Source organism: Mytilus galloprovincialis, chromosome 4 (genome assembly GCF_965363235.1).
Source record: "Mytilus galloprovincialis chromosome 4, xbMytGall1.hap1.1, whole genome shotgun sequence".
In the NCBI taxonomy this organism is placed as follows: Eukaryota; Metazoa; Mollusca; class Bivalvia; order Mytilida; family Mytilidae; genus Mytilus; species Mytilus galloprovincialis.
The window spans coordinates 1,125,448-1,150,983 of record NC_134841.1 but is presented as its reverse complement, the minus strand read 5'-3'; the positions used below and the strand labels follow the sequence as shown (position 1 = coordinate 1,150,983).

Sequence of the window (25,536 nt, the reverse complement as noted above, 5' to 3'; positions counted from 1 at the left end):
AGGGTGACCGTAATTTGTAAATGATGACCGTAACTTTTAAAGGATGACCCTCAATTCTAAGAAATATCCTTGTTTATATAACTACCTTTTTGTATCAAATGATAAATCGTGTTGGTATAAACATATTAATATGAGAGTATTATCCTATAGGTAGAAGAAAATAAGACGTGCTTCAAATTGCAAAGTTTACCATATGTATCTTTTTTACGGTAGAGGGTTTAATTTTTAAAATGAATTTGCAAAAAGACATGCAAATAAACAGGTAGGGAAAACATGCTACAAAAGCGCGATAAAATTACACCTTACAAGTATAATGAAAAAAATGAGGTGCACAGCCTCCAACTGCACGACAAAAGATTTTTTTTTATTTCTGGGAATCCTTTTAATGCATTATATATAATAAATACACATTTTTAAAAATGCCAATGCATGTACACCCATTGATATTATATCGTCTTCCATTTTGTCGTGCAAATAAAATCACAGAAAATATTTTGAAAATATCATACGACTAGTGAAGGTGAGCTCCAGCAAAGTAGATCCTTAAAATTGTTTTGTACGAATAGCGTATCACAAGGCGGAACGTTGTCAATTTGTATATATACAGAAATCTTATTCATACAGTCAGGATTATACTTCGTCAAAATTATCTCCCCATTACGCCAGTTCATGCTCACAACAATCGTAGAAATTGAAGCCATTGTAGGGATGACGCTCTGCCAATTTTGCTCTTGAAAACTGACAAATTTATCCACATAGCACCATTATGATCCGTTATATGTCAGTTGTATTTTAAAGACAAATGTATCTACTAGCAATTGAGCATTAGTTAGTGATCTTGTCTGTACTTAAAAGTATTGTCTGATCGGATGTCAGGTGGAATTTTCGAAAATTCTTAAGCATTTAAAAAAAAAATTCTAATTAAATATTTCGTGGAAGGGCAGACTAAATATTTTCAGTGGTTGAAGATTATAAACCCTAGTTATCACACACAAGAAAATCATATTTTTTCGAAGATATTCATTTTCATCATGCAAATTAAAAGACTGTCGTCAAGAACTTTTAGAAGAAAAAAATAGCTATTCGAACACACCTACTGTTTTTGTGATTCACTAGATAGGTATTTCACTTGACCCATATATTCAATTTTCATCTTTTGTCATTTTGTTACGTTATAAAGTCAACCTGTAGCTTTGATATATAAAAATGACAGAATCTGAAGCGAGATGCTATATCAAATACTCTTGCTTTTTACGTTTTAAAGACAAAATATACACCTCAAACATGCCCCAACATAAAAAGGTGCATTCGATTTTCTCTTTTCGATACAATCGTTACCTATTTTTGGGAATATTTTCTTGATTCACATAATGGAAGGGCCGGACACGAAAATTTCTGAACTAAAAGATTTATATGTTCTCCGTCCCTCGTTAAAAAATAAATAAATCGGAGGTTAAGCATTTTCTACATCCAACTTATAGATACCCATGTCGTCCACTTGATATCTTATTGTTTTGCATTACTATGACATAATGTAATAGATAAATTGAAAACTTATGCAAATGGTGTTTTTAAAATAAAACACTTCGTAATTGAGAAGAAAATTGTCGTTGTATTTGTTTCTATGAACTTTTAAAAATTTTGTCACTACAGTTAACATTACAGTTAACATTTATCGCCTTCTCTAACAAAGAGCTTCGATTCTTTTGTTCTATTTCAAGAGTGTTTCCGTCTGCATATATCAAGACAAATTAAGATTTTAATCTCCTTGCTCTGGAACCATACACATGGGCTCGATTACCGAATATCCATATGTATTATTAATGTTTTTTATGCTCCATTAATTGGCATTATGTTTTTCTGGTCTGTGCGTACGTTCGTCCGTTCGTCTATTTGTTTGTCCGTTTGTCCAGCTACAGTTAAATCAACTTGAAACTTAGTACACATTTTTCCTATGGTATGATTTTTTTAATTCTAATGCCAAATAACAGTTTTATCCCATTTTCATAGTCCACTATACATAGACAATGATAGTGTAGATGAGGCATCCGTGTACCAGGGACACATTCATGTTTCTTCAAATTTTCGTCGTATCGCTGTCAATTTGTGTTAAAATTTTAACGTCGTTATCAATAGATATTTCATTGTTTACGAGAAATATGCAATTTACTATCATTGTCATAAATCCCAAATACGGCCAATTATATCATAGTTCAATAAAAGAAATTTATTAAACATATTGATATCCGCCAACCTAGCCCCTATTGAGATCGACAAACTCAACAAAAAGCTTTCAATACAAATACGGATATTTCTTAGAATTGATGGTCATCCTATAAAAGTTACGGTCGTTCTATATAAATTACAGTCAGTCTTTACAAATTACGGTCATCCTTTACAAGTTACGGTCATCTTTTTACCAATTACGGTCATCCTTGTTATATGTTACGGTCATCTTGAAAATATTTTGATTATGATTTACGGTCATCTTCACGATTTTTTCAAATCGAATTTCCCGTTTCATGCACATTTCTCGGAAGTAATTAGTGATTTCCGAGTGATTCTTTTATTATTTTTCATCGTTTCAATGTATGATTTGAAAAGAAAATGATATAGAAACACTTAAACAGACAATACAGAAACTGACCTAATTTTTCATCCGACATCTTGGGATGACCGTGAATGCAGTTACGGTCATCAGCTTTACCCCAGTGATTATCATTGTGTTCCAATGTTGTTTTTGTCAGTCAGATACGATTTTACTCGTATTTACACATTTTTTGTCGGCGATATTCTGTATATAGCTAGCGATTGAACAAAATTGACATCGCAGTCATGAATAATAACAAGTGAAACTGCGAGCTACTGCTCACTGATGATACCCCCGCCGCAAGTGGATAATATTAATAGTGTAAAAATATGCAAGTGTTCGGTAAACAGGAAGTTGTCGAGTGATGAATCTGAAAACGCATCACACGGTATAGCTGACTTTTAAAAATCCTGAAACCAAATTTCAGAAATCCTTGTATTGTAGTTCCTGAGAATCAAAGCCATAAAGGCTGTAAAAGCAATTGCTGCCATGTTAATGTTTGGGGACTTTTATTTTTCATCCACATATATACAAGAATTAAACCTGACATGAGTGTTGTCTAGTTAAAAGTAAGAAGGTTTTAACTTTATATAAATAAAAGACTTTAGCAGAAAGTCATTTTTAATATGTTTTATATTTCACAAGGAGACAACACGTTTACCAGGCTAAAGTTGGGGTCAAATATACATGTGCTGAAACATATAACTCAAAAAGAAATCATCATGGATTATCCCCTGGTAGTGTTTGTAACTTCCTTGGCAATAATTTCCTTTATTGATTTAATTTTAACAATTTTCATTATTAATTTATATTTAACCATTAACACAAATGATTAAGTTAAAACATTTCAACTATCCAGACGCAAATGTTAAAAAACGGGAAAGAAATAAAATATCTTACAAGACATAAACATGTAAAGAATAAATGTATATTTCAGCTTAATAAAAATATTTTCATAATGTTACTTTGTCATCATTTTTAAAACTAAGTTCCAAACATTATTGCTCAGTTGATATGTGTCCTTCTGATGCGGTACGAGCACAGGCACTTGTTTCTATCCATAGGAAGGTCGATTATCCATATAAATAGTTTTATATGGATAGTCGACCTTCCTATGGATAGAAACAAGTGCATGTGGGTACGAGATAACTACAATTCTCATGCAATCCCGAAAAGGGGGGGGTCATCACAGACAAACATGACATTAAATCGTTATCACTGAACTAGTATATATATTGTATAGGGGCCAGCTGAAGCACACCTCCGGGTGCGGGAATTTTTCGCTGCATTGAAGACCTGTTGGTGACCTTAATTCTGCTGTTGTATGTTTTTCTATGGTCGGGTTGTTGTCTCTTTGACAAATTCCCCATTTCCATTCTCAATTTTATTATACGAACAAGAACAAACAGCTCTACGTTGCTTTGATATTTATCAATTTTTAGGAAACATTGCGAAAAATGATCTTCAATATTTCGAAAACATGTGAAATAAAATTGCTAACACGGTGGACCGTCCAGTGTCAACAAACGTAGTAGACTTGTTCACTGAAAAGACGAGGATAATGGTTTCATCTGACATTTGTTATGCAAACCCAGTTTTGATCATGATATTTAAAAAGACGTACTTTTTTTCAATCTATGTATTAATAAACTAGAAAATTCCAAATTGTAAATATCTCTTCATCTGGACCGACTTGGCATCTACTACGTTTGGACGGGTCCATTTCATTAGTAAGGTGATCGATAAATATTACGGAGTTTTCACAGAAAAGGAAAACGAACTTATTGTTATGTGTTTTCAACAAGGGTTTCGTTCCGCTAAATTATTTGCGCAAATAAAGTTTGTCTATTTTGAGATTACAGGTAATAATTTGACACTACGCATTAACCTGTGTAGTGATTTTGATTTTACGATAAATGTATGAATGAACGATAATTTTATGAATGAACAAGAGCACCTGACCTCTTAAAGAAACACAAATTAAACATAAAAAAATGTATTTATTAGGAGATAATTCAGTTAAATTTACAATACTAAATCAACAACTGAAATGAATCCATATTTTGTTGAAACATCGTACGAACGGCGGAAAACGGAATCGCAGTTATAAAAATGTACTTTTTTTCACTCGGACTTCTATGTTATTTGATAGTCAAACGGTTGACCCTTTAAATACAAAAATACATCTACAAGAACATATTCTGAAACTTCTTAAATCCACTAACTTTTTTTTAAAGTTTCAAGCTATGTATTGCATTAGAAAACATACATAGGTGTTAAAGAATGACTGACCAGGAGCCTGTTTAACAAAATACTATGGCTTGATCTGGGCGGAGTCTCTGATCTGGGTCACAAAGATGGCCATACGCGACGGCATAAAAGCAATTGCTTTAAAAATGTGACGAAAATTTTTAACTTGGTTATCATGTGTAAAATCATACAAGTGTTCGGTCAACAGGAAGTAGTCGAGTGATGAATCTGAAAACGCATCACACGGTATAGCTGACTTATATAAATCCTGAAACCAAATTTCAGAAATCCTTGTATTGTAGTTCCTGAGAAAAATGTGACGAAAATTTTCAACTTGGCTATCATGTGTAAAATCATACAAGTGTTCGGTAAACAGGAAGTTGTCGAGTGATGAATCTGAAAATGCATCACACGGTATAGCTGACTTATATAAATCCTGAAACCAAATTTCAGAAATCCTTGTATTGTAGTTCCTGAGAAAAATGTGACGAAAATTTTCAACTTGGCTATCGTGTAAAATCAGACAAGTGTTCGGTAAACAGGAAGTTGTCAAGTGATGAATCTGAAAACGCATCACACTGTATGGCTGACATATATAAATGTTGATACTAAATTACAGAAAGGGTGGATGTGTAGTTCCTGAGAAAAATGTGACGAAAGTTTCATGGGACGGACTGACTGACGGACTGATGGACGGACTGACGGACGGACTGACAGACAGAGGTAAAACAGTATACCCCCCCTTTTTTAAAGCAGGGGTATAATGACAGACAGAGGTAAAACAGTATACCCCCCCTTTTTTAAAGCGGGGGTATAATAATAATGATTAAAATAAGTTTTGAGATCGTTTATTTGGAGACTTTGGCGAAAAGGTTTGCAAAGTTATTTTTAATTTTCTTTCAAGTGGAACTGAGACTACTATAACTGTGATATAGTTGTCTCAGAGTGGAAGGCCCGTCGGGCGTGGCTAGTAACCAAGTCAAAAGTGGAAGGTCGCGGACCTTGGACCACCGCTTATTTGAACCCCTGCCTCCAAATTGAAAAGATACGAATTTCGTCTTCTAATTTGAAATTGCCGCCAACAGCATGAACATTTGAACTTGTTATATAATAGACTACTGACGAAGTTGTACTACGTATTGATGACAAACAATATTCCTACGACTTTTGCCATTTGGGAAATCTAAACTACTTGTCTTAAAAGATTTTCGGCGATTAAATATTTCGTACAATTGTTTTTTGACATCTTAGCCAAATAGGCGATAATAAACTACATTAGAATTCCTAATGAGCACTACTTCCTATGTGCAACTTCAAAAGTTTTGGGTGATTCGACGATCATTTAAGGTTTTTCTAGTCATATTTTTTGTAATCCAGAATTAAAAGTATTAAAAAAATGTTCAATTAGTTATATATAACATAGTAGCCAGCTAGATAATAACAATGGCAAGTATTTCAGCATTTATTGGGTAGACCACAAATCTAGGGTGCTCGCATAATGCAGATTAACTGCATAAAAACTGTCAATTAAGTTGCAATTTGGGTACCCTCACGTTATGCAGTACAGTTTTTTATCATGGTTGAAGGCCATATAGGTGTCTGTTATTGCTGTTAATTTCTGTGTCATTTGGTGTCTTGTGGAGAGTTGTCTCAATGGCAATCATACAACATCTTTTGAGCATTTAAAATCAAAGTGTTGGATAGCACCTTTTTAGCAATTATCAAAAGTCACTTTTTTTTCACATGTTTGTAATATAAAATTTTGATATTTTCTATTGTAACCTTAAACTGTTGTTCTAAAATAATCAAATATACAATAAGCTCAGTTAATTTCTATATATGTCCATAGATCGAATTATATCTGTACTGGTCAAAGTATGTGTATTGAGTGGTCACTCAAGTTATGTCATTTTGTCATTATGATTGGCATTAAGGAGGAGGAGTGTATATAGAATTCCAATTATTGTCCCACCCTTAATGTTACTTGTACCTTGATCATGACAGTTGTCAATCATATTGTTTATGTATCAATACACTTTTAAAACTAAAAAGACAAACCTAGCCAGTAATTAAAAATATGTAATGACTATTATTTTTGAAAAAAATGTTCTAAACATAGATGTAACCAATTTCTTTACAGTTCATTTGTGCCTCTATACACAGACATGAATACAATTGGGAACTTTATGTCAGTAAGTTTAGATTATATTACTGATTGGGACCTTTATGTCAGTGTGTTTAGATTATATTACTGATTGGGACCTTTATGTCAGTGTGTTTAGATTATATTACTGATTGGGACCTTTATGTCAGTGTGTTTAGATTATATTACTGATTGGGACCTTTATGTCAGTGTGTTTAGATTATATTACTGATTGGGAACTTTATGTCAGTGTGTTTAGATTATACTACTGATTGGGACCTTTATGTCAGTGTGTTTAGATTATACTACTGATTGGGAAGTTTATGTCAGTGTGTTTAGATTATATTACTGATTTGGAACTTTATGTCAGTGTGTTTAGATTATATTACTGATTGGGAAGTTTATGTCAGTGTGTTTAGACTATATTACTGATTTAGTAGATAATCTGTCCACTTTCTGTTTGGAGGCCAGTGCAATGGGAAAGAATTGAAGCAAGTTCCAATCTTTCCAAAAATTCATAATTTAAATTTTTCATAATCTCGTAGCTAGTGCAACTTTAAGATTTGACTGTCTTATTCTGGAGAATGTTATTGTTATAAAAAAATCTCTTGGGTCAAAAGATGAGAGTCCAAAATTTCTTTGATTCAATGTTTATTTTGATAGATAACTTATTGTGAAAAATAGTTATAAGATATATACCTCTTCTGATGGATTTGAAAGACTTTCAAATAAGGATTTTGCTTTGAAGAAACAGTTACAGGAAGCACTGTATAAACTTGTCACAGACGAGTCTGAGTCATACCTGCCGATGTCTGACATCTCCTAAAAATATACAAACAAATATAATAAACTAGAAACAGACGAGTCTGAGTCATACCTGCCGATGTCTGACATCTCCTAAAAATATACAAACAAATATAAGGAACTAGAAACAGACGAGTCTGAGTCATACCATCCGATGTCTGACATCTCCTACAAATATACAAACAAAAGTAATAAACTAGAAACAGACAAGTCTGAGTCATACCTGCCGATGTCTGACATCTCCTAAAAATAAACAAACAAAAATAATAAACTAGAAACAGATGAGTCTGAGTCGTATCAGCCGATGTCTGACATCTCCTAAAAATAAACAAACAAAAATAATAAACTAGAAACAGATGAGTCTGAGTCGTATCAGCCGATGTCTGACATCTCCTAAAAATATACCAAAAAAATTAGAAAACTAGAAACATACGATAGATATAAGAAGATGTAGTATGACTACCAATCTAATAACTCTCCATTCAAGTCACAATTTGTAAAAGTAAACCATAATAAGTCAAAGTAGGGTCTTCGACATGGAGCCTTGGCTCACACAGAACAGCAAGCTATAAAGGGCCCGAAAACCACCAGTCTGAGTCCTACCCGTCAATGATTGTCTGTATAAGTATACAAAGACCAATCCTGGGTCGGGAACTGACTCACTGCATGCAAATGATTGAGGTATTATTATCTTTAAGGTAGGGGATCACAATTATTCCCTTTCATTGATGCCAAGAAAATTAATTTTCCTTGTACAAATGAGTGTTTCTAACAGAAAGTGGCTAAATGGCAGACATAGCTTACTCCAAACAACTAAACATTATCAAGCTGCAGAACAAGTAGTAAAATATTCTTTTCAATTTGAAGCAGAGAAAACTTTGAAGAAACTTGTATAGTTAAAATTTTTTCAGGGATTTTTTTACTGTTTCTCACTACATGTATCTATTTTAGTATGTTTTAAAATAGTAAAAAAAAAACATACTTCAAGGCCAATTACTTCAAAAAGGAGTCAGTGCAACTGTTGACAATTTTGACCATGTTGACCTAATTGTAGATTTTTTCTAGGTGTAAGCACATACAGGGATCTCCATGGCCTGTTTAACGATGGCGCCCCGCCATCGTTCAAATGTCTTGCGCCATTGTCAAATGACTCACGCCATTGTTAAATTGTCTTCCGCCATTTTTTTTTATCAATTATAATCAAATGCATGTAATTGCATAACCCTTAGGCTTTTATGTTATAATCCAATACAGTTCTAACGCCTGAGGGATATCCGGATTAAGATCGCTGAATCACTTGTACCTGAGCTTGTACAGGTAGATCAACAAACCAGACAGGAGAATACTATCTGAGGATAGACAATCCATTTGTCGAATTAATCAACTAAGTTTCAGCAAATGATTATGATAATTTAGATTAAATAAATAAATTAATAACCCAGATACAAAGAAAACAGTTTAACAAGTCGAACATGTGCTTTATTTTGACTTACGCAATCAGCATCCCCCTTTTTTAAAAAGTGCAAAATAAGACGCAAAACAGTAAATATTATTTCATCGCAAATAACTCGAGTACTGCTGTAACAATAATTTAGAATTACTTTAATAGTTTAAAAGTAAAAACTTTAATATTTCCTGTGAAGAAATATCGTATCGTAATTCCGAATTCATTTCGTATATTGCAATCAAATTGATACATCCGCGTTTCCGGTTTCTATTCAGACTCGAAAGATGCATGTTGCACAGCATCAATTTGCCAGATAAAGTCATTAAAAACCTTTTCATTTGTCAACGTTTGCTTTACAAATCTCTTTAACCTTTTACATAACCCGTAGGAATCGTTTTGTTGTTTTGCTGCAAATCAGCCATACTGGTAATGGGTTCTGAATTTGACAGTGTCCATGAAAAATAAGCTCCACATCATATGATTTTTAACCCCCATAACAATTACCAAAAATACAAGAAATCTACATGGGGACCTTCATGACAGCTTTTGGTCATTCTCGACTAAGGGGGACCATGAAGACTTGGCATTTGAATGGTTAAAAACGGCAATAAATGAAAATATTGATACTTTTAATTCTATAATGAAAATTCAAATAAATATAATTTAAATAAGCAATGAATTAGCATGTTCACCATTCCCTGTATGGAGGGATAAAATACTTCCGATCGCGCTACACTGTACAGTGTAGACGCATTGTAATGTTGAAAGTTCCTTCATTGTTCAATTTTCATCCATGGAGATCCCTGACATATACATACCCTAAATTGATTATAATGTATACAGGTGTGGACATAGATAATACCCTATAATGGTTATAATGTATACAAGTGTGGACACAGATACATACCCTAAACTGATTATAATGCATACAAGTGTGGACACAGATACATACCCTATACTGGTTATAATGTATAAAAGTGTGGACACAGATACATACCCTATACTGATTATAATGTATACAAGTGTGGACACAGATACATACCCTATACTGGTTATAATGAATACAAGTGTGGACACAGATACATACCCTATAATGGTTATAATGTATACAAGTGTGGATATAGATACATACCCTATAATGGTTATAATGTATACAAGTGTGAACACAGATACATACCCTATACTGATTATAATGCATACAAGTGTGGACACAGATACATACCCTATACTGGTTATAATGTATAAAAGTGTGGACACAGATACATACCCTATACTGATTATAATGTATACAAGTGTGGACACAGATACATACCCTATACTGGTTATAATGAATACAAGTGTGGACACAGATACATACCCTATACTGGTTATAATGCATCAAAGTGTGGACACAGATACATACCCTAAACTGATTATAATGTATACAAGTGTGGACACAGATACATACCCTATACTGATTATAATGCATACAAGTGTGGACACAGATACATACCCTATACTGGTTATAATGTATAAAAGTGTGGACACAGATACATACCCTATACTGATTATAATGTATACAAGTGTGGACACAGATACATACCCTATACTGGTTATAATGAATACAAGTGTGGACACAGATACATACCCTATACTGGTTATAATGCATCAAAGTGTGGACACAGATACATACCCTAAACTGATTATAATGTATACAAGTGTGGACACAGATACATACCCTATACTGGTTATAATGTATATACGGAGGTGTTGAGACAGTTGTAAATGGTTGAAATCTATGGGAGTATCTAACTTCTTCACTGTCAAACTCAAAGTTTGGTTGAAATAATTTTCCATCTTGTCTGAAACCTAGAACAGCCTGAAAATAAACACATCTTTTATTCATCTGTTAATACATGTTGTCATTTTCTGTTTTTGATGCCAAACAGTCTGTTACATGTGTGATTTGTGAATATGCTATTTCGATAATCTGAAAACACCTCATCTTCTTTAAAGTTTCTACAAGCTCTTATAAAGTCCAGCAACGTTGGGAAATTTCAGAAGCGAAATAAATGAAATCATTTAAATAACAGATAAAATTTATCCTTGTATTTGTTTTCAAAAGAATTAAAACACCCTATGCATCTTTTATATTTCTGACTTTATTTTCTAATGACATTGATTTAAAAATGTTTAGATTTATAGAAAAGAATCTTGACTATGAACGTTTTGAAACTTGCAGAAAAATTATCAATCTTACTAACTTGTCACATGGTAATGTGGTTTGTTGGAAAGTTTTTTTAGCTGTAAGGCATTCAGACAAAACAGCTATCAGTTTATTGAAAACTCAGTTTGTTTCATATACACTAATTTTGTCCTATAAATACTAATTTGTGCTGATGAAATGTTTTTTGTTGACTTGATAACACACTTGAAAATAGGGACAGACATATAAACTTTAGTTATTTGTATGAAATTGAAATCATATTCATCATTATTCTCTCAAAAAAGAGTAACACCTTGAATAACTTAGAAAATTAACCATAATACTTATGAATGAAAGGAGAGGATGTTATCAAAGACTTCTGAATGTTAAAAAGAACAAAAAGAGTATTTAAAATATTGCTAAATATGCATATTGGCAAAGTGAAAGGTGAAAGTTCAAGTCTATTATGAAAAAGATCCATACCTTATAGTACCCATTAAACAACTGCTGTTCAGCCTGTGCCTGAGTTATTTCTTTATTTAATGTCTTTGTTCTTTTCTTTTTCTTGTTTTTCTTATTACTTTTTCCTTTCTGCTGAGAATCTGATAAACATTAAAATTGGTAGACTATATCGTATTTGATAAATATAAGGTGTACCATATCAACATTTTGTATATAACCATTTGTATGGGGTGTACCATTTTGTATATATCATTTGTATGGGGTGTGTCATATTGTATATATAATTTGTATGGGTGTACCATATTGTATATATAATTTGTATGGGGTGTACCATATTGTATATATAATTTGTATGGGGTGTACCATATTGTATATATAATCTGTATGGGGCGTACCATATTGTATATATGATTTTTATGTGTGCACCATATTATATATACGATTTGTATGGGGTGTATCATATTATAAATATGATTTGTATGGGGTGTATCATATTGTATATATAATTTGTATGGGGTGTACCATATTGTATATTTAATTTGTATGGGGTGTATCATATTGTATATATAATTTGTATGGGTGTACCATATTGTATATATATTTTGTATGGGGTGTATCATATTGTATATATGACTTTTATGGGTGTACCATAGTGTATATATAATTTGTATGGGGCGTACCATATTGTATATATGACTTTTATGGGTGTACCATGTTATATATATAATTTGTATGGGGTGTACCATATTGTATATATAATTTGTATGGGGTGTACCATATTGTATATATAATCTGTATGGGGCGTACCATATTGTATATATGATTTTTATGTGTGCACCATATTATATATACGATTTGTATGGGGTGTATCATATAAATATGATTTGCATGGGGTGTACCATATTGTATATATAATTTGTATGGGGTGTACCATATTGTATATATGATTTGGTGAAGCCTTACCTGCAACAGTTTCATGTTCCAGTAAGAAGTTATCAGCCCTATGTAGTGTGTTGATCATCCAGGAATATAACATTTCTGATAAATACCTGTAAAATAAAATTAAATATAAGATGTATTTTTTAAAAATCATATTAGTTCATCCATTAAAGAGGTTGTCTTTGCTGAATAAAATCTGCTTAAAATACAAAATTACTTTTAATTAATAAATTCAACAGCACTTACTTTTAGTGTTTAACTGTTTCAAATAATCAAGAATTCTCTAAATAAACTGCAGAAATCAACTTTAAATAAATCAAATGTAAAAAGCAATAGCTGCCATTTTCTACATATAGATATTTTAGTTTCACAGAAGAAACTCTGTACAACATTTAGGATTTTTCCTTCCCTATTGGATATTTTTCACTTGACAAGTTTAACATCATTTTGTGACTTAAATATCTGAGCATATATATCACATAAATAAATTTCTGGAAATGTTCATGGATAGGGTTTATAGAATGTTATGATAAATGCAATATATTTTGTTTATCAAAAATGTAGTGATAAGCCTTGGAAGATTTAGATATCAAGTCAGTTCCATAGGATTTCCCTTGCCTTTCGTGCGATATTTACCCTAAATTATCCATCATTTAAAAACTTATTCTAAAAGGTTATCATTACATAATCATTATAGCTATAAACATTTACTGTTCTACATTTGTCAATACAAATAGTTTGAAATCGCACAAGATCATGTTTTCTGGTGTGTATTGATTAAAGTTTGAGTCTTTGATAAATTATTTGTGTATTTTAGCTGTTATTGCTTTTGAACTAGGTTTCAGTGACAGCTAATGATGTTAGACTGGTAATTTGTGTCTTTAGTTGTTTGGTGATGTGTGTTGATCTGATGAGTCAAGCCAAGTTGTCTCATTAGCAATTATATCTTTTTATTTTAACAATGTATACATTCTTATATATATGTACTTCTTACCAATAAACATAATGGTATTCATATGTAGCATACAGTTCTAATTCAAATCCAGCCAACAGATAGGACACCATGGCCTGTAGTATCAGGTACAAAACCCAGTTACCTAAACAGGCAATATGTTGCCTACTGGGCTCCGTTTTGGACAACAGCTGATGAAGATAGGCATCTACTTTATCTGCCTGAAATATGATAGGCGACATTAAATACAGAACTGGGTTGCCAAAACCACTAGAAAACAGGCAATGTGTTGCCTCATGGGCTCTAGGGTCTTTCTATTGCATAGCAACATATGAAACATCTGTGTCTATTGACTATCAGTAATAAACAAGTGAAACTGCGAGCTACTGCTCACTGATGATACCCCCGCCGCAAGTGGATAATATTAATAGTGTAAAAATATGCAAGTGTTCGGTAAACAGGAAGTTGTCGAGTGATGAATCTGAAAACCCATCACACGGTATAGCTGACTTATATAAATCCTGAAACTAAATTTCAGAAATCCTTGTATTGTAGTTCCTGAGAAAAATGTGACGAAAATTTTTAACTTGGTTATCATGTGTAAAATCATACAAGTGTTCGGTAAACAGGAAGTTGTCGAGTGATGAATCTGAAAACGCATCACACGGTATAGCTGACTTATATAAATCCTGAAACCAAATTTCAGAAATCCTTGTATTGTAGTTCCTGAGAAAAATGTGACGAAAATTTTCAACTTGGCTATCATGTGTAAAATCATACAAGTGTTCGGTAAACAGGAAGTTGTCGAGTGATGAATCTGAAAACACATCACACGGTATAGCTGACTTATATAAATCCTGAAACCAAATTTCAGAAATCCTTGTATTGTAGTTCCTGAGAAAAATGTGACGAAAATTTTCAACTTGGCTATCATGTGTAAAATCAGACAAGTGTTCGGTAAACAGGAAGTTGTCAAGTGATGAATCTGAAAACGCATCACACGGTATGGCTGACATATATAAATGTTGATACCAAATTACAGAAAGGGTGGATGTGTAGTTCCTGAGAAAAATGTGACGAAAGTTTCATGGGACGGACTGACTGACGGACGGACTGACGGACGGACTGACGGACGGACTGACGGACTGATGGACGGACAGACAGAGGTAAAACAGTATACCCCCCCTTTTTTAAAGCGGGGGTATAATTATTTCTTCAAATTTCCTGTATATAACATACTTCACAATGTTTATTGTCATTATCTTATAGTAAATGCCTTCTTTTCTTTGTTTCATTGTTGTATAGTCTTTGTTTTTAATGTAAATATATCTGCTTTGTCATGTGCTGTACCTGTATTTTTTTTAATAATTAAAATTTAAATTTTTGGAGAAGATATTTGTACTAGGATAATTCATAAACTAGATGTGTCAAAGCGACACTAATGGCCCCATCACAAAAAGTTGAAAAATCTGCAATTTGAATAACACATGTGGACAAAAACATGATGGTAGTCTCACATATCTAAAGTCAGCTCAAAATCTGGAGGCGTATAGAGAAAAAAGTCTGTATAACTGTGATTTTCAACAATTTATCAAAGTCCAAAGCCCATAATTTTGGCAAAATTTAGTGGAGCAGAACAAAACTTATACTCCAAAGCCTGTTGCAGGGCCATAAAAACAAGAATGTGTCCATAGTACATGAATGCCCCATTTGCACTATCATTTTTTATGTTCTATGACTGAGAAATTGGGATCAAAACTCTAACTTGGCATTAAAATTAGAAAGATCATATCATGAGGAACATGTGTACTAAGTTTCAAGTTGATTGGACTTCAACTTCATCAAAAACTACCTTGACCAAAAACTGTAACTTCAAACGGGACAGATAGATGGACAAACAGAAACAGATGAACAGACACACAGACCAAAAAACACAATGTTCCTAGGTGAGGCATAAAAATATGTTCTTAAATAGGATAAGCTGTGGGTACAAAGTAAGAACAAGTTAACAAATAGACAAATAACAAGAATGTGTCCATAGTACATGGATGCCCCATTCACACTATCATATCCTATATTCACTTTGTTCAGTGGACCGTGTAATTGGGGTACAAACTCTAATTTGGCATTAAAATAAGAAAGATCATATCAAAGGGAACATGTGTACTAGCTTTCAAGGTGATTGGACTTCAGTTTCATCAAAAACTACCTTGACCAAAAACTTAAAGCTGAAGTGGGACAGATGGCAGTACAAACAGATGTACAAACCAGAAAACATAATGGTCCTTGGTGGAGCTTAAAGAGAAGATTAATTAAGGTAACTGTGATACATACCTCTTCCTGAAGGGCAGATAACTCTTCTAATATATGTCCCCACTTGTCTCTCTGTCTGGCTCTATTATGACCAGGGATTTGTATTAGTGTACAGACAGGACGGACTGCCTGCATGAACCAAGCATCTACAAAAGTTTTGGCCTGAGCATTGTTGTAGAGCTGAGATCTGGAAATAAAAACAATCAGTAATGGAGTTGATCCAGGATAACTCCTTGCTACTGTTCATCAATGCCTTTTTAATTCATGTTATGTTTTTCAGTAATGAATTTTCTGAATCTTATAACCTAGTGATCATCTTGTTAAATAATGTCTTTTCTATGTAACAATATTCTTTCTTAGAGTTAACAATAAATGTTGTCCTTCCTATTCAGAATTTCACCTGTTACCTGTAAGACAATGAGGGCTAATAAATCTTATTTCTGACTAAGACAATGAGGGCTAATAAAACTTACTTCTGACTAAAACAATGAGGGCTAATACAACTTATTTCTGACTATTACAGGGACGGCTAATATAACTTACTTCTGACAAAGACCATGATAGCTTATAAAACTGAATTACTTCTGAATAAGACAGGTATGGTTAATAAAACTAACTTCTGACTAAGACCAGGAGGTGTGATAAATGTACTTCTGACTAAGACCAGGAGGTGTGATAAATGTACTTCTGACTAAGGCAAGGAGGTGCCATAAACATCATACTTAGGACTAAGACAAGGAGTTGCCATAAACTACTTCTGACTAAGACAAAGAAGTCCTATAAACTAACTTCTGCTATAAATTTACTCATGACTAAGACAAGGAGGTGCTATAAATTTACTTCTGAAGAAGACAAGGAGGTGCTATGAACTTAATTCTGATTAAGACAAGAAGGTGCTATAAACTTACTTCTGACTAAGACAAGGAGGTGCTATAAAACTTACTCATGACTAAGACAAGGAGGTGCTATAAACTGGCTTCTGCTATAAACTTACTCATGACTAAGACAAGGAGGTGCTTTAAATTTACTTCTGACTAAAACAAGGAGGTGTTATAAACTTACTTCTGACTAAAACAAGGAGGTGCTATAAATCTTCTTCTGACTCAAACAAGAAGGTGCTATAAAACTTACTCATGACTAAGACAAGGAGGTGCTATAAACTTACTTCTGACTAAGACAAGGAGGTGTTATAAAACTTACTTCTGACTAAGACAAGGAGGTGCTATAAAACTTACTCATGACTAAGACAAGGAGGTGCTATAAAACTTACTCATGACTAAGACAAGGAGGTGTTATAAAACTTACTCATGACTAAGACAAGGAGGTGCTATAAACTTACTTCTGACTAAGACAAGAAGGTGCTATAAAACTTACTCATGACTAAAACAAGGAGGTGCTATAAAACTTACTCATGACTAAGACAAGGAGGTGCTATAAAACTTACTCATGACTAAGACAAGGAGGTGTTATAAAACTTACTCATGACTAAGACAAGGAGGTGCTATAAAACTTACTCATGACTAAGACAAGGAGGTGTTATAAACTTACTTCTGACTAAAACAAGGAGGTGCTATAAAACTTACTCATGACTAAGACAAGGAGGTGCTATAAAACTTACTCATGACTAAGACAAGGAGGTGTTATAAACTTACTTCTGACTAAGACAAGGAGGTGCTATAAAACTTACTTCTGACTAAAACAAGGAGGTGCTATAAAACTTACTCATGACTAAGACAAGGAGGTGCTATAAAACTTACTCATGACTAAGACAAGGAGGTGTTATAAACTTACTTCTGACTAAGACAAGGAGGTGCTATAAAACTTACTCATGACTAAGACAAGGAGGTGTTATAAAACTTACTCATGACTAAGACAAGGAGGTGTTATAAAACTTACTCATGACTAAGACAAGGAGGTGTTATAAAACTTACTCATGACTAAGACAAGGAGGTGTTATAAACTTACTTCTGACTAAGACAAGGAGGTGCTATAAAACTTACTTCTGACTAAGACAAGGAGGTGTTATAAAACTTACTCATGACTAAGACAAGGAGGTGCTATAAAACTTACTCATGACTAAGACAAGGAGGTGTTATAAACTTACTCATGACTAAAACAAGGAGGTGCTATAAAACTTACTCATGACTAAGACAAGGAGGTGTTATAAAACTTACTTCTGACTAAGACAAGGAGGTGTTATAAACTTACTTCTGACTAAGACAAGGAGGTGCTATAAACTTACTCATGACTAAGACAAGGAGGTGTTATAAAACTTACTCATGACTAAGACAAGGAGGTGCTATAAAACTTACTCATGACTAAGACAAGGAGGTGCTATAAAACTTACTCATGACTAAAACAAGGAGGTGCTATAAAACTTACTCATGACTAAGACAAGGAGGTGCTATAAAACTTACTCATGACTAAGACAAGGAGGTGTTATAAACTTACTTCTGACTAAAACAAGGAGGTGCTATAAAACTTACTCATGACTAAGACAAGGAGGTGCTATAAAACTTACTCATGACTAAGACAAGGAGGTGCTATAAACTTACTTCTGACTAAGACAAGGAGGTGCTATAAACTTACTTCTGACTAAAACAAGGAGGTGCTATAAACTTACTTCTGACTAAGACAAGGAGGTGTTATAAAACTTACTCATGACTAAGACAAGGAGGTGTTATAAACTTACTTCTGACTAAAACAAGGAGGTGCTATAAATCTTCTTCTGACTCAAACAAGAAGGTGCTATAAAACTTACTCATGACTAAGACAAGAAGGTGCTATAAAACTTACTTCTGACTAAGACAAGGAGGTGTTATAAAACTTACTCATGACTAAGACAAGGAGGTGTTATAAACTTACTTCTGACTAAAACAAGGAGGTGCTATAAATCTTCTTCTGACTCAAACAAGAAGGTGCTATAAAACTTACTCATGACTAAGACAAGAAGGTGCTATAAAACTTACTCATGACTAAGACAAGGAGGTGCTATAAACTTACTTCTGACTAAGACAAGGAGGTGTTATAAACTTACTTCTGACTAAGACAAGGAGGTGCTATAAACTTACTTCTGACTAAGACAAGGAGGTGTTATAAACTTACTTCTGACTAAGACAAGGAGGTGCTATAAAACTTACTCATGACTAAGACAAGGAGGTGCTATAAAACTTACTCATGACTAAGACAAGGAGGTGCTATAAAACTTACTCATGACTAAGATAAGAAGGTGCTATAAAACTTACTCATGACTAAGACAAGGAGGTGCTATAAACTTACTTCTGACTAAGACAAGGAGGTGCTATAAAACTTACTCATGACTAAGACAAGGAGGTGCTATAAAACTTACTCATGACTAAGACAAGAAGGTGCTATAAAACTTACTCATGACTAAGACAAGGAGGTGCTATAAACTTACTTCTGACTAAGACAAGGAGGTGCTATAAAACTTACTTCTGACTAAGACAAGAAGGTGCTATAAAACTTACTCATGACTAAGACAAGGAGGTGCTATAAAACTTACTCATGACTAAGACAAGGAGGTGCTATAAACTTACTCATGACTAAGACAAGGAGGTGTTATAAACTTACTTCTGACTAAGACAAGGAGGTGCTATAAAACTTACTTCTGACTAAGACAAGGAGGTGTTATAAAACTTACTCATGACTAAGACAAGGAGGTGCTATAAAACTTACTTCTGACTAAGACAAGGAGGTGTTATAAAACTTACTTCTGACTAAGACAAGGAGGTGCTATAAAACTTACTCATGACTAAGACAAGGAGGTGTTATAAAACTTACTCATGACTAAGACAAGGAGGTGTTATAAACTTACTCATGACTAAGACAAGGAGGTGTTATAAAACTTACTCATGACTAAGATAAGAAGGTGCTATAAACTTACTTCTGACTAAGACAAGGAGGTGCTATAAAACTTACTCATGACTAAGACAAGGAGGTGTTATAAAACTTACTCATGACTAAGACAAGGAGGTGCTATAAAACTTACTCATGACTAAGACAAGGAGGTGCTATAAAACTTACTCATGACTAAGACAAGGAGGTGCTATAAAACTTACTCATGACTAAGACAAGGAGGTGCTATAAAATTTACTTCTGACTAAGACAAGGAGGTGCTATAAAACTTACTTCTGACTAAGACAAGAAGGTGCTATAAAACTTACTCATGACTAAGACAAGGAGGTGCTATAAAACTTACTCATGACTAAGACAAGGAGGTGCTATAAAACTTACTCATGACTAAGACAAGAAGGTGCTATAAAACTTACTCATGACTAAAACAAGGAGGTGCTATAAACTTACTTCTGACTAAGACAAGAAGGTGCTATAAAACTTACTCATGACTAAGACAAGGAGGTGCTATAAAACTTACTCATGACTAAGACAAGGAGGTGCTATAAAACTTACTCATGACTAAGACAAGGAGGTGCTATAAAACTTACTCATGACTAAGACAAGGAGGTGTTATAAACTTACTCATGACTAAGACAAGGAGGTGCTATAAACTTACTTCTGACTAAGACAAGAAGGTGCTATAAAACTTACTCATGACTAAGACAAGGAGGTGTTATAAAACTTACTCATGACTAAGACAAGGAGGTGTTATAAAACTTACTCATGACTAAAACAAGGAGGTGTTATAAAACTTACTTCTGACTAAGACAAGGAGGTGTTATAAAACTTACTTCTGACTAAGACAAGGAGGTGTTATAAAACTTACTCATGACTAAGACAAGGAGGTGCTATAAAACTTACTCATGACTAAGACAAGGAGGTGCTATAAACTTACTCATGACTAAGACAAGGAGGTGTTATAAAACTTACTTCTGACTAAGACAAGGAGGTGCTATAAAACTTACTCATGACTAAGACAAGGAGGTGCTATAAACTTACTTCTGACTAAGACAAGGAGGTGTTATAAATTTACTTCTGACTAAGACAAGGAGGTGCTATAAACTTACTTCTGACTAAGACAAGGAGGTGCTATAAAGTTCCTTATTGTATCCTTTAGATAATCTACCATTGGTATTGTTCCAAATACTCGTTTATTGACAGGAAGGAAGGTCAACTGAAATGAATAAGTACACTTATATCTTTCAAAACACTGATATAATCATATATTGTTCAGGCTTAAACATATATTAATATGAGCCATGTCTTAAAAGTGACCTGAATAATACACAAAGCCTTGTGTACTCACCTGTATTAATGACCTTAATTTAATAGACAAAGCCTTGTGAACTCACCTGAATTTATGACTCAAATGTAATATTCTATTCTATGTGTGCTCACCTGTATTAATGACTAACATGCAATAACCAATACTAAGTGTACTCACCTGTATTGATGAATTATATATAATACTCAATGCTATGTGTACTCACCTGTATCAATGACCTGGATAACACACAGGGAGATGATTTACTAAATTCCTTAAATGTATCCTGTATAATATAAAAAGATTGGAATATTTATATTTAACTTAGAATCACAGTTGAAACTTGTAATAACATGGTGTACAGCTCGCATCTAGAAATGACTTGGAATAAAACTTAGAAAAAAATTGTAATTGAACATTTACCTATTATGGATAATATCCCAATGTTCAAAATCTAAATACATAATTAGATTCAACATATCATCAAACAATCCCAAAAATTCATTTTTATTAAAATCAAACAAAGTTTAATTTTGGACCTTTTGGACCTTATTATGGACCAATTTGAAAACAAGGGTAAAATAATCTAAATACACCATTATATTTGGCATATTAAAGAACATTTCATATTCAAAGTTTTAATCAAATACTATTGACAATGGTCAAGAAATAAGTAATTGATACAAAGTATGAGAAAAGTAATGTTTTTGGCCCACAGCCCAAAACAGTTCCTCAATATCAACCCTAACCTTCCTTTTTTGGTATTGAACCATGTGCTATTTCATAGAGATTCATGGACTTATACTTAATAGATTTTCTTATTGATGCTACCAGAAATAAGACAGTGTGTTGCCCTATTGATGCCACCAGAGAATAGATGGTGTGTTGTCCTATTGATACCACCAGAAAATAAGACAGTGTGTTGCCCTATTGATGCACCAGAAAATAAGACGGTGTGTTGTCCTATGGATGCCACCAGAAAATAAGACAGTGTGTTGTCCTATTGATGCCACCAGAAAACAAGACGGTGTGTTGTCCTAATGATGCCACCAGAAAATAAGACGGTATGTTGTCCTATTGATGCCACCAGAAAATAAGACGATCTGTTGTCCTATTGATGTCAACAGAAAATAAGACGGTCTGTTGTCCTATTGACGCCACCAGAAAATAAGACAGTCTGTTGTCCTATTAATGCCACCAGAAAATAAGACGGTGTGTTGTCCTATGGATGCCACCAGAAAATAAGACAGTGTGTTGCCCTATTGATGCCACCAGAAAATAAGACGGTGTGTTGTCCTATTGATGCCACCAGAAAATAAGACGGTGTGTTGTCCTTTTGATGCCTCCAGAAAATAAGACGGTGTGTTGTCCTATTGATGCCACCAGAAATTAAGATGGTGTGTTGTCCTATTGATGCCACCAGAAAATAAGAAAGCGTGTTGTCCTATTGATGCAACCAGAAATAAAGATTTGGTACCAGTACTGTCAATTTGATGCCACAAAAAAAAGAATACTATGTGCAATTCTTTTGATGCCACTAAAATAAAGATTGTGAGCTATCATATTGATGTCACCAGAAGAATAATGGCTAGTTGTTGTTATTTATTCTAACTGATATTAGGCAATGTGATCAGGGTTCAATTTAGAAACAAAAAGATGTTAGATATCCACCAAAAAATCTCAAAATTTCCTTATATAATCACTTTGTACAAACCAATATCGTGTGTAATGACACCATTTGTGTAATCTCTGGTAATATGTGTAACTGATTCATCAATGTTTCCATGTAACTGACACATTCCTCCCTACTCTTGATGACTGTGTAACGGGGAAAGGTTGGAGGTAAAAGTCGCTGATTAACTAATGGTTCAAATCCCATGATGGTAGGATAGTCTACAATACAAATAATTACATTGGAGGTATAAGTAGATGATTATCTAATGGTGCTTTCCATAATGGTAGGATAGTCTACAATAGTAGGAGAGTCTACAATACAAACAATTACATTCTTGACATTTACTTCTACCAAAATAAATAACTGTGGATTCATTTGTTTTTTGTGGGTACCAATTTTTATGTATTGTGGGAACTTACATGTTCGGAGATGTTTAATTTTATAGTTTCACCAAAGTCTGCACATCAGCCTATATAAAATTTGCAGGTGGCAATTGCTTACCTACAATTTCTAAATTTACACCTGATCATGTTATTAGTGCTTTTTGATTGAATGCAGCCAGTTTGGACTGCAACCAATGAAAATTATTACCTCATATATGTGAAATTCTCTCAATCCTCCAAGGATGGAGAGCCAGAGAGAAGGGGAGTCGATCATAACCCTTGGCTAGCAAAGATGTTGTGCCCACGAAATCCACGAGAATTCATATCCACTGAATAATTATGAATCCACAGTAAAGAATATGTTGGATTTTAGTCAACTTTATATGATGATCAATCGGGCAACCTGCTTTGAGAAAATGTTGTGCGCTTTAAAAACACTCATTTAGTATCTATAAATTCAGTCAGCTCATTAGGAGGCCAATTCAAACCTGAATGTGACACCTCAACTCAACTATAAATATTTAATGTTTGCAATTAAAATCTACTTTTAAGTCCCTCCCTTTGAATTCCATGTTAATTACATTTCCATAGAAATAACTTCACTTTAATAAAGTAACATTAAATTATCATGCACTGGCCTGACTATTGTTGTTTTCAGTTATTTCAAATACTTCAGGTTTCTTTTCTTTCCTCACAACATTTTAAATGTCTCTATATGTCTTTTGTCCTTTTTATTCCCATTGTATTATTTCCTTACCATTTTTACTGACTTCTTTGGTTTCAGGTTGTATTCCACATGACAATGTTGTTTTGATGACAGGAAGGACTTCTTCCATCTGTGTGACCAACTTCTTCACATGTGGAACACCTTCACACTGAAACATAATAATATTTCTTAAAATGTGTTTATTTTTCATTTTAAAAATATGAAAATGGTTAACTATAAGCCAGAATATTGTATTGAATTGTATTATCTCCCTTTATTACATGTCTTATTATTAAATGTGTCTTTCTATCTATTGTTTGTGTTTTGATTCCCTATGCTTATTTCCAATGCAAGCTTATATCAAAGCAGTAATCCAGTTTATTCATGTACATTATAATTAAAGAGTTTACTAAGAAATTTTTTGAGACTTGTGTACTTGTATGAAGAATTTACTAATCAGAATATGCTGCAGTTATTCAGGTTAATTCTTCATCATTGTTTTTAGATTTGTACCAAACAAATAACCAATAAAATTTCAATCAATCTTTACCTGCTGGTATTTAAACTAGAGGCTCTAAAGAGCCTGTGTCGCTCACCTTGGTCTATGTGCATATTAAAAAAAGGACACAAATGGATTCATGACAAAATTGTATTTTGGTGATGGTGATGTGTTTGAAGTTCTTACTTTACTGAACGATTTTGCTTCTTACAATTATATCTATAATGAACTTTGCCCATTAGTAACAGAGAACTATATTTGGTAAAAATTTACATAAATTTACCAAATTAATGAAAATTGTTAAAAATTGACTATAAAGGGCAATAACTCCTTAAGGGGTCAATTGACCATTTAGGTCATGCTGACTTATTTGTAGATCTTACTTTGCTGAACATTATTGCTGTTTACAGTTTATCACTATCTATAATAGTATTCAAGATAACCAAAAACGGCAAAATTTCTTTAAAAATTACCAATTGGAGGGCAGCAACCCAACAACCAGTTGTCCACTTCATCTGAAAAATTCAGGGCAGATAGATATTGACTTGATTAACAATTTTACTTCTTGTCAGATTTGCTCTAAATGCTTTGGTTTCATAGTTATAAGCCAAAAACTGCATTTTACCCCTATGTTCTATTTTTAGCCGTGGCGGTCATCTTGGTTGAATGGCCAGGTCATCGGACACATTTTTCAAACTAGATACCCCAAAGATGATTGTGGCCTAGTAGTTTCAGTGGAGATTTTTGTAAAAGATTACTTAGATTTATGAAAAATGGTTAAAAATGGACTATAAAGGGCAATAACTCCTAAAGGGGTCAACTGACCATTTCGGTCATGTTGACTTATTTGTAAGTCTAACTTTGCTGAACATTATTGATGTTTACAGTTTCTCTATCTATAATAATATTCAAGATAACCAAAAACAGCAAAATTTCCTCAAAATTACCAATTCAGGGGCAGCAACCCAACAACAGGTTGACCGATTCAACTGAAAATTTCAGGGCAGAT

At 33.5% G+C, this 25,536-nt stretch overlaps 1 protein-coding gene across 5 annotated transcripts in view; it reads right to left on the bottom strand.

The window, feature by feature from the left end:
• LOC143071084 (N-alpha-acetyltransferase 35, NatC auxiliary subunit-like) overlaps positions 1-25,536 on the bottom strand; it is an 88,135-nt gene that overhangs the window by 27,133 nt on the left and 35,466 nt on the right. For 3 of the 5 annotated variants that reach the window (XM_076245163.1, XM_076245162.1, XM_076245164.1), the window contains exons 8-17: positions 24,080-24,197; positions 22,979-23,157; positions 21,491-21,550; positions 21,068-21,174; positions 16,107-16,272; positions 13,815-13,993; positions 12,845-12,930; positions 11,903-12,021; positions 10,952-11,092; positions 7,683-7,805 (exon numbers count right to left, since the gene is read on the bottom strand). In XM_076245163.1, the coding sequence (XP_076101278.1) occupies positions 7,683-7,805; positions 10,952-11,092; positions 11,903-12,021; positions 12,845-12,930; positions 13,815-13,993; positions 16,107-16,272; positions 21,068-21,174; positions 21,491-21,550; positions 22,979-23,157; positions 24,080-24,197 (1,278 nt within the window). Of the gene's footprint in view, positions 1-7,682; positions 7,806-7,940; positions 8,031-8,144; positions 8,181-10,951; positions 11,093-11,902; positions 12,022-12,844; positions 12,931-13,814; positions 13,994-16,106; positions 16,273-21,067; positions 21,175-21,490; positions 21,551-22,978; positions 23,158-24,079; positions 24,198-25,536 lie in introns of those variants that run through there. The other 2 variants (XM_076245165.1, XM_076245166.1) reach the window with 2 other exon arrangements.